This window comes from Amborella trichopoda, chromosome 7 (assembly GCF_054954075.1).
Source record: "Amborella trichopoda isolate Santa Cruz 75 chromosome 7, AtrichopodaSantaCruz75HAP2 v2.0, whole genome shotgun sequence".
Taxonomy (NCBI): Eukaryota; Viridiplantae; Streptophyta; class Magnoliopsida; order Amborellales; family Amborellaceae; genus Amborella; species Amborella trichopoda.
In genome coordinates this window covers 43218078-43229075 of record NC_142342.1, presented here as the reverse complement: position 1 = coordinate 43229075, position 10998 = coordinate 43218078, and the positions used below count along the sequence as shown (strand labels likewise).

The 10998-nt window shown below is 34.2% G+C and overlaps 1 protein-coding gene across 1 annotated transcript; it reads right to left on the bottom strand.

Moving 5' to 3' along the window:
- Positions 1-279: 279 nt before the first annotated feature.
- LOC105421240 (uncharacterized) lies at positions 280-3830 on the bottom strand. Its single transcript, XM_088871079.1, has 3 exons — positions 3480-3830; positions 2446-2651; positions 280-322 (listed from the first exon to the last, which is right to left on the bottom strand). Exons 1-3 carry the CDS (start codon positions 3627-3629, stop codon positions 280-282), a joined length of 399 nt encoding a protein of 132 aa, XP_088727205.1. The 5' UTR covers positions 3630-3830.
- Between the last annotated feature and the right edge of the window lie 7168 nt (positions 3831-10998).

Here is a 10998-nt window from a genome sequence, read left to right as displayed (position 1 = left end):
GTATTAGTCTTTCGTCCACATAGAGTATATAATGGCAATCATATACCTTTAGGCACACTTTAGATGTTCAGATTGTCACAATATTGGCAACATTGACAATATTTTTAGCAAAAAAAAATGAAGCTGATACTCAGGTTATATGACAGTTAAAAAAAGAGCCAAAAAAAACTCATAATCATAATGGCAAAAGAACCAACTAGACCCGAGATGTGACAGATCCGGGTATGGGTCCAAATTTTGGACCTAAATAGCTCAACCCAAACCTTACCGTTGCCACCCCTAGACCCAAACCCAAACCAACTCAACCCACCTATTTGCAGCCCTACAAACCAAAGGCAAGCACCATTAATAAAGTCCATCATGGAAGCTTTCTCAATCAAAGCTTCAGTTGGAGTACTTTGTTTCTAGTATAAACTATGGAGTTTCGAATTGGTAATTAAGGGTAGCAATGGACCCAAGCCCGAACAAGAGCCTGAGGGATAGACCCGATCCAAGTCTTGGTATGGATTTAAAAATTGGACTCAGCAAGTCAAGTCTAGGTCCAATAATATGTTTTGGGTCCCAATAAATAATATATATTTATTATTATTAAATACATAGATATATATAAATTTTGGGTCGAGTCCAATCTGGATTCAAGACCCTCAATATATTTTCATATCCACATCCAAGTTCACGTCCCATATCATTTTTTTCAAGTCCAAACACGGCCGAACGCGACCAACGGCTACCCCTATTGGGAATAAAACCAGGGCATCAATTCAATGAAATTGGTAAGAACCGTAAAGAAAAACATACATTAAAAACATAAGAAAATGGTCAAGAACAAGTATGAATCAGTCAAAAAAGGTTCAACCAATCCAACTAGTTGAGGCCACCAATTGAAACAAATTGACCAGTTCACATCTTAACTAATTTACCTAAAAAGCATATATACTACGCGTCCTAGGGAGCATAGTCTACATCTACTCCGATGGTAAAAAATTCATTTGGATAAATTTTTAAGTATGAAATTTTTGAGAAAAAAAAAATTTAAATTTTGAAGTTTCCAATACTTAGATCTCACCCTCAAATAATTGGGCGTCCTCTGTCTATCTTAACACATTATTGTTTTCAAGCCTAAAGAGAGTGTAATTTGGAGACTTTTCTATTGAGATTAGTCTTACATCCCAAAACTTGAGATCCCTTTTTTTTTTTTCTCTTTTTTTTTTTTTTTTTTTTTTTTGGGGGTAAGTGGAAAGAGGGGGTGAGTCAACTGGAAGAGAGCTGCTGCCCTTAATAAGAATTGAGCCTAGGACGTAGCGTTGCAAATCGTCAAACGCTAACCAATTAAGCCCAGACTCTTTTCTTGAGTTCCTAAAGTTAATCCTAGTTACCTAAAGTTAATCCTAGTTATTGGATTGGGTTTTGCGCGAGTGAGTAAATGGACAGTATACTCTTACAAGCGCATAATATCAAACGATTCAACTACGCTGTCTAGTCAAGTCTTATTGACATTGCTACCTATAATGTCACTTGTTTTAAGGAAAATTTCAAAATACAACTAAGAGATGAAGTATTTATTAGTTGACTCATATCATGTCATCTAAATTCAAAATACCGTGAGTCAGAATAGTTGAAAATAGGTAAAATATTAAATAGCTGATAAGTTAAATGTGTTTTGATAAAACCTCCCTTAATTAATTTCCCTTCTTTTAATTTGAGCTACAAAAGTAATATCATCTAAAACAAGCAATAGAAAAGTATGATTTGTATAGGATATAATGCAATTTTTTAATACAAGCAAAAAATATTATGCTGAATATGAGAAAATAGACAAGCCTCTTTCGTAATATTCACGAATTAAAAGTTTAAAAAGAAAATAAAATTGGGAAGCCTAACCATTCTTGATCAATTGGGAGGCAAATTTGGAGAATCAACTTGCTCCCTTTGTGACAGGCTCTGCATGAATAAAAAAACAAATCAAGACTAACCATTAATGTTATAGGCAAATGTTATTAATTAGAAAATTGTGTGGTCTGTATAAGGTTGAGGCCCTAAACAATCTAAGTAAGGCAAGCATTTAAATAGTGTTTAAATAGTGCTGAAAGGTGTTGTTTTAGTACTAGAAATATTTTTGATAGCCTGAAAACTTATTTTCATCTCTAATTATAAAATTTAAAGCTTTCAAAATAGTGTAGATTGAGCATACCTATAATCGCTTGCAAATCTTAAAAACAAAGGGTCCAGAAAATGCATTAAAAGTGCAATATTTTCAAGACTTGAAATCCGTTTTTTTTATCATGCACATGTATCATAAGGTCGAGATGATTGATTTGAGAACTTTTGAGAATCTAAACAACCTCTTCCAGCAAATTTTTTAGGTACCCCTTAATTTGATTATTTAGGGCCTCACACTTATTTCCATTAGACAAGGTGCAATATCTCTCTCTATATAGAAAATACAGTAGGTGCTTACTAGAAATTAAAGCTTTGGGACGAGTCTTGAAAAGAATTCGATGGCGGATTATTCCAATTATATCCAAGGTAGGCTGTGAATTTGGAGAAGCATCTTCATTGATGGAACCCTTTCTTAATACCAACAATGGCTTCTTCAAAATCACTTTCTTCCCTAATAATTCATGATACCCAACTGTGAAGGTGTAGTTCCCCTGAAAATAACACAGTTTCACTTCTTTTTTTTGTAATTTGTAACCTTTAAGAGAGAGAGAGAGAGTGAGACAGAGATACCAAAAGCATTAGCAGAGAGATACTAAAAGCATTAGCAAAGAGAGAAACTAGAAGCGTTAGTGCAGAGAGAGAGGGACTAAACATTAGCACCCAGCGAGAGAGAGGGACTAAACATTAGCGCAGAGAGAGAAGGCAAGAGCAAACCTTCTCTGTAATGTGTAACTTTCAAGAGAGAGAGTGAGAGAGATATACTAAAAGCATTAGCAGAGAGAGACTAGAAGCATTAGTGCAGAAAGAGACTAAGAGCATTAACACACACACAGACTAGAAGCACTAGCAGAGAGAGAAGAAGCAATAGAGATAGGAGAGAGAGAGAGAGAGAGAGAGAGAGAGAGAGAGAGAGAGCATTAGCAGCAATCAATTATTTTTCCTGGAATCTCTCCAGTAGCGCCAATCAGTTCTTTTCTTTTTGGAACATGAATCCCCAAAATAAAAATCAACCCAACAAAAAAAATGAGAAATTGGTTTAGCAATGCTAGCTTTTGTAATTGAACATTTCTCTGTTTTTTCTTATTTTTGTATTAATTTTCATAATTCAGACTCTCTCTACCATTTTAACAAGCACTTTCTGAACACCAAAAAAAAGAAAAAATCAATATTAATGAATATGGAATTATTTTTAATCAAAGATAATAAAAGTGCATGACAGCTAAATGCATAAATCAATAACAAAAGGAAATTCCATGCATCCTCCATTGGAAATATCGCTAGTTAGAGAGAGAGAAATTAGACAAATATAAGTAACTCACCTCTGAAGGAGAATGGCAAAGTCTTCCGATTTCGAGATTTTGCAGATGATTTTGGAAGGCGGGTTGAGCTTCGACCACGCCCTGCAACTCAATTATCGCCCACTCTTCACAATCTCCATTGCCACAGCTGCATCTTACTTGAATCTGCATTCTCTCTCTCTCTCTCTCTCTCTCTCTCTCTCTCTCTCTCTCTCTCTCTCTCTCTCTCAAGCTATTAGAAACAAAATATAATAGGTTTGCTCTCTCTCTCTCTCTCTCTCTCTCAAGCTATTAGTCAAAACATAAGAGGTTTGCTCTACCTCTCTCTCTAACCAGATTGGTTTCTCTCTCTAAAGTGTGAAGCGTAAAGAAGATTCCAGGGCCTCTCTCTAATCCCGGGAATTTTGAATTCTATTTTCCCGCCAAAAGATAGGGAATCTAAATGAGGTTTCCCGCCAAGTTCTTGGAAGATGGAGATTTATCGCTGATCGCTTAATCCTTGCCGTCGATCTGGAAGCACTTTCCTTACTATTGTGGAGTGGAAACTTCTTCCAAAAGTGACCCACAATTTTCCAAAATAATTCTAAAAAACGGGCTTGAGTCATGGTGGTAGCACTCATACTTCAGACGTCATGTTGTGGTTTCTATTTTTACCACCCCATTAATACCTCCAAAAAAGCTCCTTCCTATTTACTTGAAAAAATAGGTGTTTCACTAATACCTTCAACAAGCTCACTCTTAATCTACTTAAAACGGGTAAGGGCTGTCTTACCCACTAAATTATTCAAAAAAAAAATCTACTTGAAAAAACAGCTCACTCCTAATCTTCTTGAAAAAATGGGTCACCCACTAATACCTTCAAAAAACTCACTCTTAATCTTCTTTAAAAAATGGGTTGCCCACTAATCTTTTAAAAAAGCTCGTCCTAATCTACTTGTAAAAATGGATAGGGGTTTGTCTTATCCACTAAATTGCCTGTCTTTTTGCCCTTTTTTTATTTTTTTTTTTTTGTTCTTTTTTTTTTTTTCTCTTTCTTTTTCTTTTGAAAGTTCACATCAAAAGTAACGTTTGCATAAATTTTAACGTGGAATGCCACATTGCAACCCCATATGAGAACCCAAAACACAATATATGAACTCGGCTTGGACTCATCCTAAACAACTGATTTCATCTACAAATATTAGTTTGTCAAGTCAAGAGGTCAAAAAAAAAAAAAAAAAAAATTCACACGGTGAATGCATAGTTCATTGAGCCCGACTCCCAAATTTCATTTTAAACTTGAATTATGGGCATGGTCTAGGTGTGTAGGGGATTCAACTGGAACCTATAATTAACCAGTTGGGAAATAAAAAATATATCGGCGAATCTAAACATTAGGTAATAAATTGGTTTTGCTCTAAAAGGTCAGAGCTGAAGAATCGGGTCAAATATATGAGTCACCAAAAATCAAGTTAGAGAATTTTGAATTTTTGGAATTTGATTAAAATAACATACTTAAAAAATCATAATTTTCAACCAATATTGTCATATTCACTTCAAGCTCTTTTTTGGTTTGATGAGAAAAATTAAGCAATCCGTGGCTTTGATCGATTTGAGAGAAGAATTCAAATTTTTTTAAAAAAAATAAATAAATTAGATATTTATATATGTAAATATATAAAAATAACTAAAAATGAAAAATTAAAATTAAAAAAAAAATACTTCTATATAAATATTTATTTGCTTGGGCTGAAGAGGACAAACTTCGGCCAAATCTACCTAAAGCATATCCGAATCCGACTAAAGCGGTCAGAATCTAACTGAAACGACGTTACCAATATATAAAAATAATACAAAAATAAAAATTACTTTTATATAGATATTTTTTTGCTAGGGTCAAAGGGGCCAAATCTGCCCAAAGCATACCCGAAAATGATCGAAACGGCAACACTAGGCACCGAAGCATCGCTTCGGTGTAAGCTTAAAATCCAAAGGCTTCAACCTAAGCTAAGCAAATTTGACAACATGTTTTGAACTCCTCTCTCCCTCTCTCCAGCACATTCACAGGCACGTGATGCATGTTCTTCAAATCTTACAACCAACTCAAAAAAAGTTTTTCAAACTTCCAATAAATAAAACCTATTCGGTCTCTATATTAAGACTTATTTGGGGGAGGCTAATCTCCTCCATAAATTGAAAAGGTCCCATTGCTCGTGGGAATAAAAAAAAGGGTGCAATTTGTATAGCGTCAGAGGCTCTAAACAATCAAAAGTAAAGTACACCTTCAAATAATTTTGAAAAATATGATTTTAATACTATTGAAAATTGACGGTCAAAAAATCTATTACAATATGCACTATTTTCAAACTTTAAAATCCATTTTTTCTCATGTCCATGCATCCGACTCATTTGTACCCAAGGGATTTGGATTTTAGATGGAGAGAGAGATTTGTATAACCGTCTTAAAAAGGAATTTAAAATAGAGAGATATAGTTATTAATAAGATTCTTTTACACCTACGGCCCGCATTAAACATATCCAAATCCCGTACGGACAAGCACTCTGAGAGTTGCTTATAAGAGAGACCCCTCTCTCCATTCTGCAATATCTTCCTTCTCCCCTTTTGCTTTCCTTCTAAATCCTCTTTTGACAAAATTTCGACCTTGCTTTTTTTCTCTCTACAATCTGCAGGTTCTCCAAACTCTTGCCATGCCATGCCATGTCAATGATCTTTATAGACTTTCAACCGATGTGTGTTCAGTTCCGACTGTGCAATCCCGTCCAGATGTGGCGATCAGAGTTTTTATAAAAAAGATGACAACATTCACGAACCTTGTGTCCCAAGATGGTGATTTCTTGGATTCAATTAATTTCTTTGCCTTTGAGACCGAAATCCCTATCACTCAAGACCTGCAAACTCAAGAACGCGCATACATGTACTTTTTGCTTGCATTGGTGGAACAGACACCAATACCCTTACGGATCATCCGTGGCCTCAGTTGGAAAATAGCATGTCAAGCCTGTGATATTGTGCGCTTATTCAATGAGCCTAATGTATAGGTGCAATTGCGTTTTTTTTTAGACATCAAACATGAGAGAAAAATTGTAGAAGGTGATCACACGGAACCCGAAATCGAATATGAAGCCCACCAAAAAGAGAATGAAATTCTTGAAGCTGAAACCGAATATGAGGATCCCCAAAAAAAGGAAGCAATTCTCGCTGAAACCGAATATGAGGCCCCCCAAGAAGAGGAGGAAATTACCGAAGCTGAGATGGACGAGTTTGGCATAATAATGGAATTAGAGCTTGAGCTTGGCCTATTCATGGAAGTCACTTCGCACTACATTTTTTAAGGCGAGTTCCAACAAATGGAAACCGATAATGTCGACCATCTTATAACCATCGAGGCATCCTCACAGGTGGATTGTCCTCATATAGCAGCGGCAAGATCAACAGTATAGTTCTTAGCAAAGGTAGATATCAGAGCGGAAGAAGAGGTTATTTCCACTGTGTGCCTCTGCAACATCAATGCTTCCAATGGGGACGGAAAGGTACTCCCATGCTCCCACATGTATCATGAGGATTGCATCTTCAAGTGGTTCACGTCGAGAAATTCATGTCCAATGTGCCGATTCGAGCTCCCTGCTAACCTGCCCTAGAATTCTTATCTCCAAATCATTGTATTTACCTGAAAATATTAATCCAATAAAAAGCATTTCTCTTTTTCTTTTTTTTGTTCAACTTCTAGTTTGTTTTAAGTTTTAAATGCTACTTTTCGTGATTGTTACCCATGTTAGAGGGAAATAGAGCAGCGCCATTTCAATGTAATTCTATCCGGTTCATATCCCGTTCGAGAGAGTGTGTCCTTTTCCAGGGCGAGAGAGATTTTAAAATTTAAAAAACTAAATGAAAGTCCTGATAAACTAATACATTGTTTCCAAGATTTGAAATCATTTTTTTCGCTAGTTAATATATCTTGATATTGCGACGATTGAATTAAAGGTTTTTCAATATCAAAACAAACCCTTTATTTTGAAAACTATAAATTTTAAATATTTATTTTGAAAACTATAAATTTCTTATAACAATGATTTCAAATTTATTTAATACATAAATATTGAAAAACAAACCCTTTATTTTGAAAACTAAAAATTTTAAATATTTATTTTGAAAACTATAAATTTCTTATAACAATGATTTCAAATTTATTTAATACATAAATTTAAAATTACAAATATAAATTAAATTTAGTAATTGGCCAATTGTTATAAACTTATAACTAATAAATAAAATAAAATTTAAATTAATTTTGTATTCTCAAATAAATTTATTTTTTATAAAAAAATACAAAAGATCACACATTTTCCTTTATGTACTTCTTTTTGCGCCTTAATCTTACATTTTCTTAGTTCTAATGTGAAGTTCATTATATATATGGATCATATCTCCCTAGGAACTTGGATCGTACAATCTCCATTTATTTTTTATAAATTAAATTTTATAATTGGCCAATGTCATAATTAATAAACAAAATTAAAATTAGATAAATTTGAATTCACAATTAAAATTATTTTTTTAAAAAAAATGTATAAAAGATCTTACATTTTCTTTTATTTACTTCTTTTTGTGTCTTAATCTCTTTTAAAAATTTTATTCTCAAATAAATTTATTTTTTATAAAAAATAAAAAATAATACATATTTTCCTTTATTTACTTCTTTTTGTGCCGGAATCTTACATTTTCTTCATTCTAATGTAAAGTTCATCATATATATGGATCATATCTCCCTTGGAACTTGGATCGTACAATCACCATTTATTTTTGTAAAATTAAATTTTATAGTTGGCCAATGTCATAATTAATAAATAAAATTAAAATTAAATAAATTTGTATTCACAAATAAAAAGATCTTACATTTTATTTTATTTATTTATTTTTGTGTCTTAATCTCTGTGAAATTCGTTATATACATAGATATCATATCTCCCTAGGATCTAGGATCGTACCGTCACCATTTATTTTAAAATTTGAACCTTGTCTCTCTCTTATCTCATATTGCCTTACTACAACCGATAAAGAAAGAAGATTAGATTTATCAACAAAACAAAAGATATCAAAGAAGATAAGATTTATCACATTGCCTTGCCACGATGGATAAGGAAAGAAGATTAGATTGAAGAAAGTTTATTTTTATAAAAAATAACCAACTTGGGAGGTCTTTTGGGTAAAATATGATAGGGAAAACTTGCTATATAGAAGCCAGAGGATATATAGAAGTCGGTGGATATGAGAGAGAGAAAATGGGAATAGATGTAGAGATAGGTGTAGAGAGAAGTTTTTTATTAGTTATCTTATTTCAGTCTATTTAAAGGGACATCTCTTTTCATTGTAAATAATGAATTGAATAAAAATTTATCTCTTGAAAGAGATCGTTTTGGGAGTAGATTCCCTTGTAGACCTTTGAGAGAGGGTATTTTTCTTTTAACGTTCCTTCTTTTTATTGTCAATTTTCTGGTTTTATTCTCTCTCTGTATCAATTGATATCAGAGCCAGGTTCCGATGGCTTCACAAGAGGCACCCCTCGATGGATTAAAAGTATTGACTGCATTAGTTCAAGCCCTAATAGAGAGAGTAGACCAATTCATGCCTGTAGCTGCGAAAGTCGATGAGCTTGCGCAAAGGTTCGCTCAGCTTCAGGATGGAAGGAATCCGGAGACCGGCGTTGGAACTCAAGGCAACAGAGATGAAAGAGGTATGCATCTTGTTTCTAACTAACCTCAGGTAACCCCGGCTAATAACGAATTCAATGAACGAATTATTCAGTTGTTGGAAAGAGAAAGAGAACTTAGAATAAAAATTGATATTTCTGAGTTCCATGGTCGATTGCATTGCAGATGATTTTCTTGATTGGTTAAGTCAAGTAGAGAAAGTGTTTAAGTACAAAGATATTGCAGATCACATAAAAGTAAAATTGGTAGCCACAAAAATTTCTGGGCATGCATTGGTTTGGTGGGATGATTTGCAACGGGATCATCTTCGACAAGGCAAGGAAAAGATTAATTCGAGGGAAAAGATGAAAATGAAGATGCACCGAAAATTTTTACCAATAAATTATGCCCGAACTTTGTACCAAAGGTGTCAAAACCTCAAGCAAGGTGAAAATTCGGTAAGTGACTATACTAAAGAGTTCTACATTTTATCATCTAGGGCAAATTTACAAGAGTATGAAGATAAAAAAATAAGTCGTTACTTGAATGGGCTAAATCAAGGCATTCAGAATGAATTGGCCTTCAAAGATGTCTATAAGATGTCTAATGCCTATACTTTGGCCCTCAAAGTAGAGAAAATAGTCAATCTGGGCCTTGGGAGAAATAGCTCAGTGACAAGAGGCTTTACTTCAATACAGGCGCAATAAGCTTTAACCTTTAGAAGACCACCTATAGGGCGTGGAAACAAAACTTCTCAGAATTTTCCAACTAGGCCAGACCCTAATATGGGAAGAGGTGGTGTTGGGAGAGGGTTGGAAACACCTAAAACACTTTGTGATAAATACACAAAATAGTGTGTTTCAAGTGCCAACAGCTTGGACATATGGCATTCAATTGCCCTTCACGTCAACCCCTTGTCAAAGTTAATTTGGCTGATGAAAATTATGAAGAAGTTGATGAAGGATGCACCTATAAAAGCCAAGGTGATATTGGGACGAGCCAGTCTTATGAAGGAACTGGGCTTTTCAAAGGTAAAGTTGAGGATTTGTATGGAGATGAAGAGGGTGAAGTCTTAGTTGTCCAGCGAACTATGTTATCAACCCCAATACCTAACGATGATGAGAAGTGGCAGTGACATAATATTTTTCAAACAATTTGCACATCATGAGGTAATTTATGCACAGTACTAATCGATGGTGGGAGCAGTGAAAATATTGTGACTAAAGAAATGGTAGCTAAACTTCAATTGAAGGAACATAAGCACCCACGCCCATACCACATCCAGTAGTTCAAGAAATGAGGTGAGGTACTAGTTCTTACTCGTTGTTTAATCTCTTTTTCTATTATTGAAAATAAAGTGTAGTGTGATTTAGCACCTATGGATGCATGCCATATATTTCTTGGTATATTATAGCTTTATGATCATGATATGACGCATAAAACTAGGCCAAACATTTATTCATTTGTTAAAGATGGTATTAATAAAATACTCCACCTTATGAAGCAATTTCCTACACCCAAATCCACTAAAGAAGAGGGTTCAAAGTTGCTTAATGTTAAAAAATTAAAAAGGGACAGCAAGGATATGGATGTGATTTATGTATTGGTTACAAAAGAAAATTATGCACCGACTGTAATTCTTAGGTCTCTTGAACCTCTACTTGATAAGTATAAAGATTTGATCCTTAAAGAATTACCTGATGTTCCTCCAATGAGAAATATTCATCATCACATTGACTTGGTGCCCGAATCTAGCCTACCAAATTTGGCCCATTATCGAATGAGCCCTATGGAACATGAGGAGTTTGCATAGACAAGTTGTTGCGTTGCTTAAGAAGAGATTGTTTCGAGA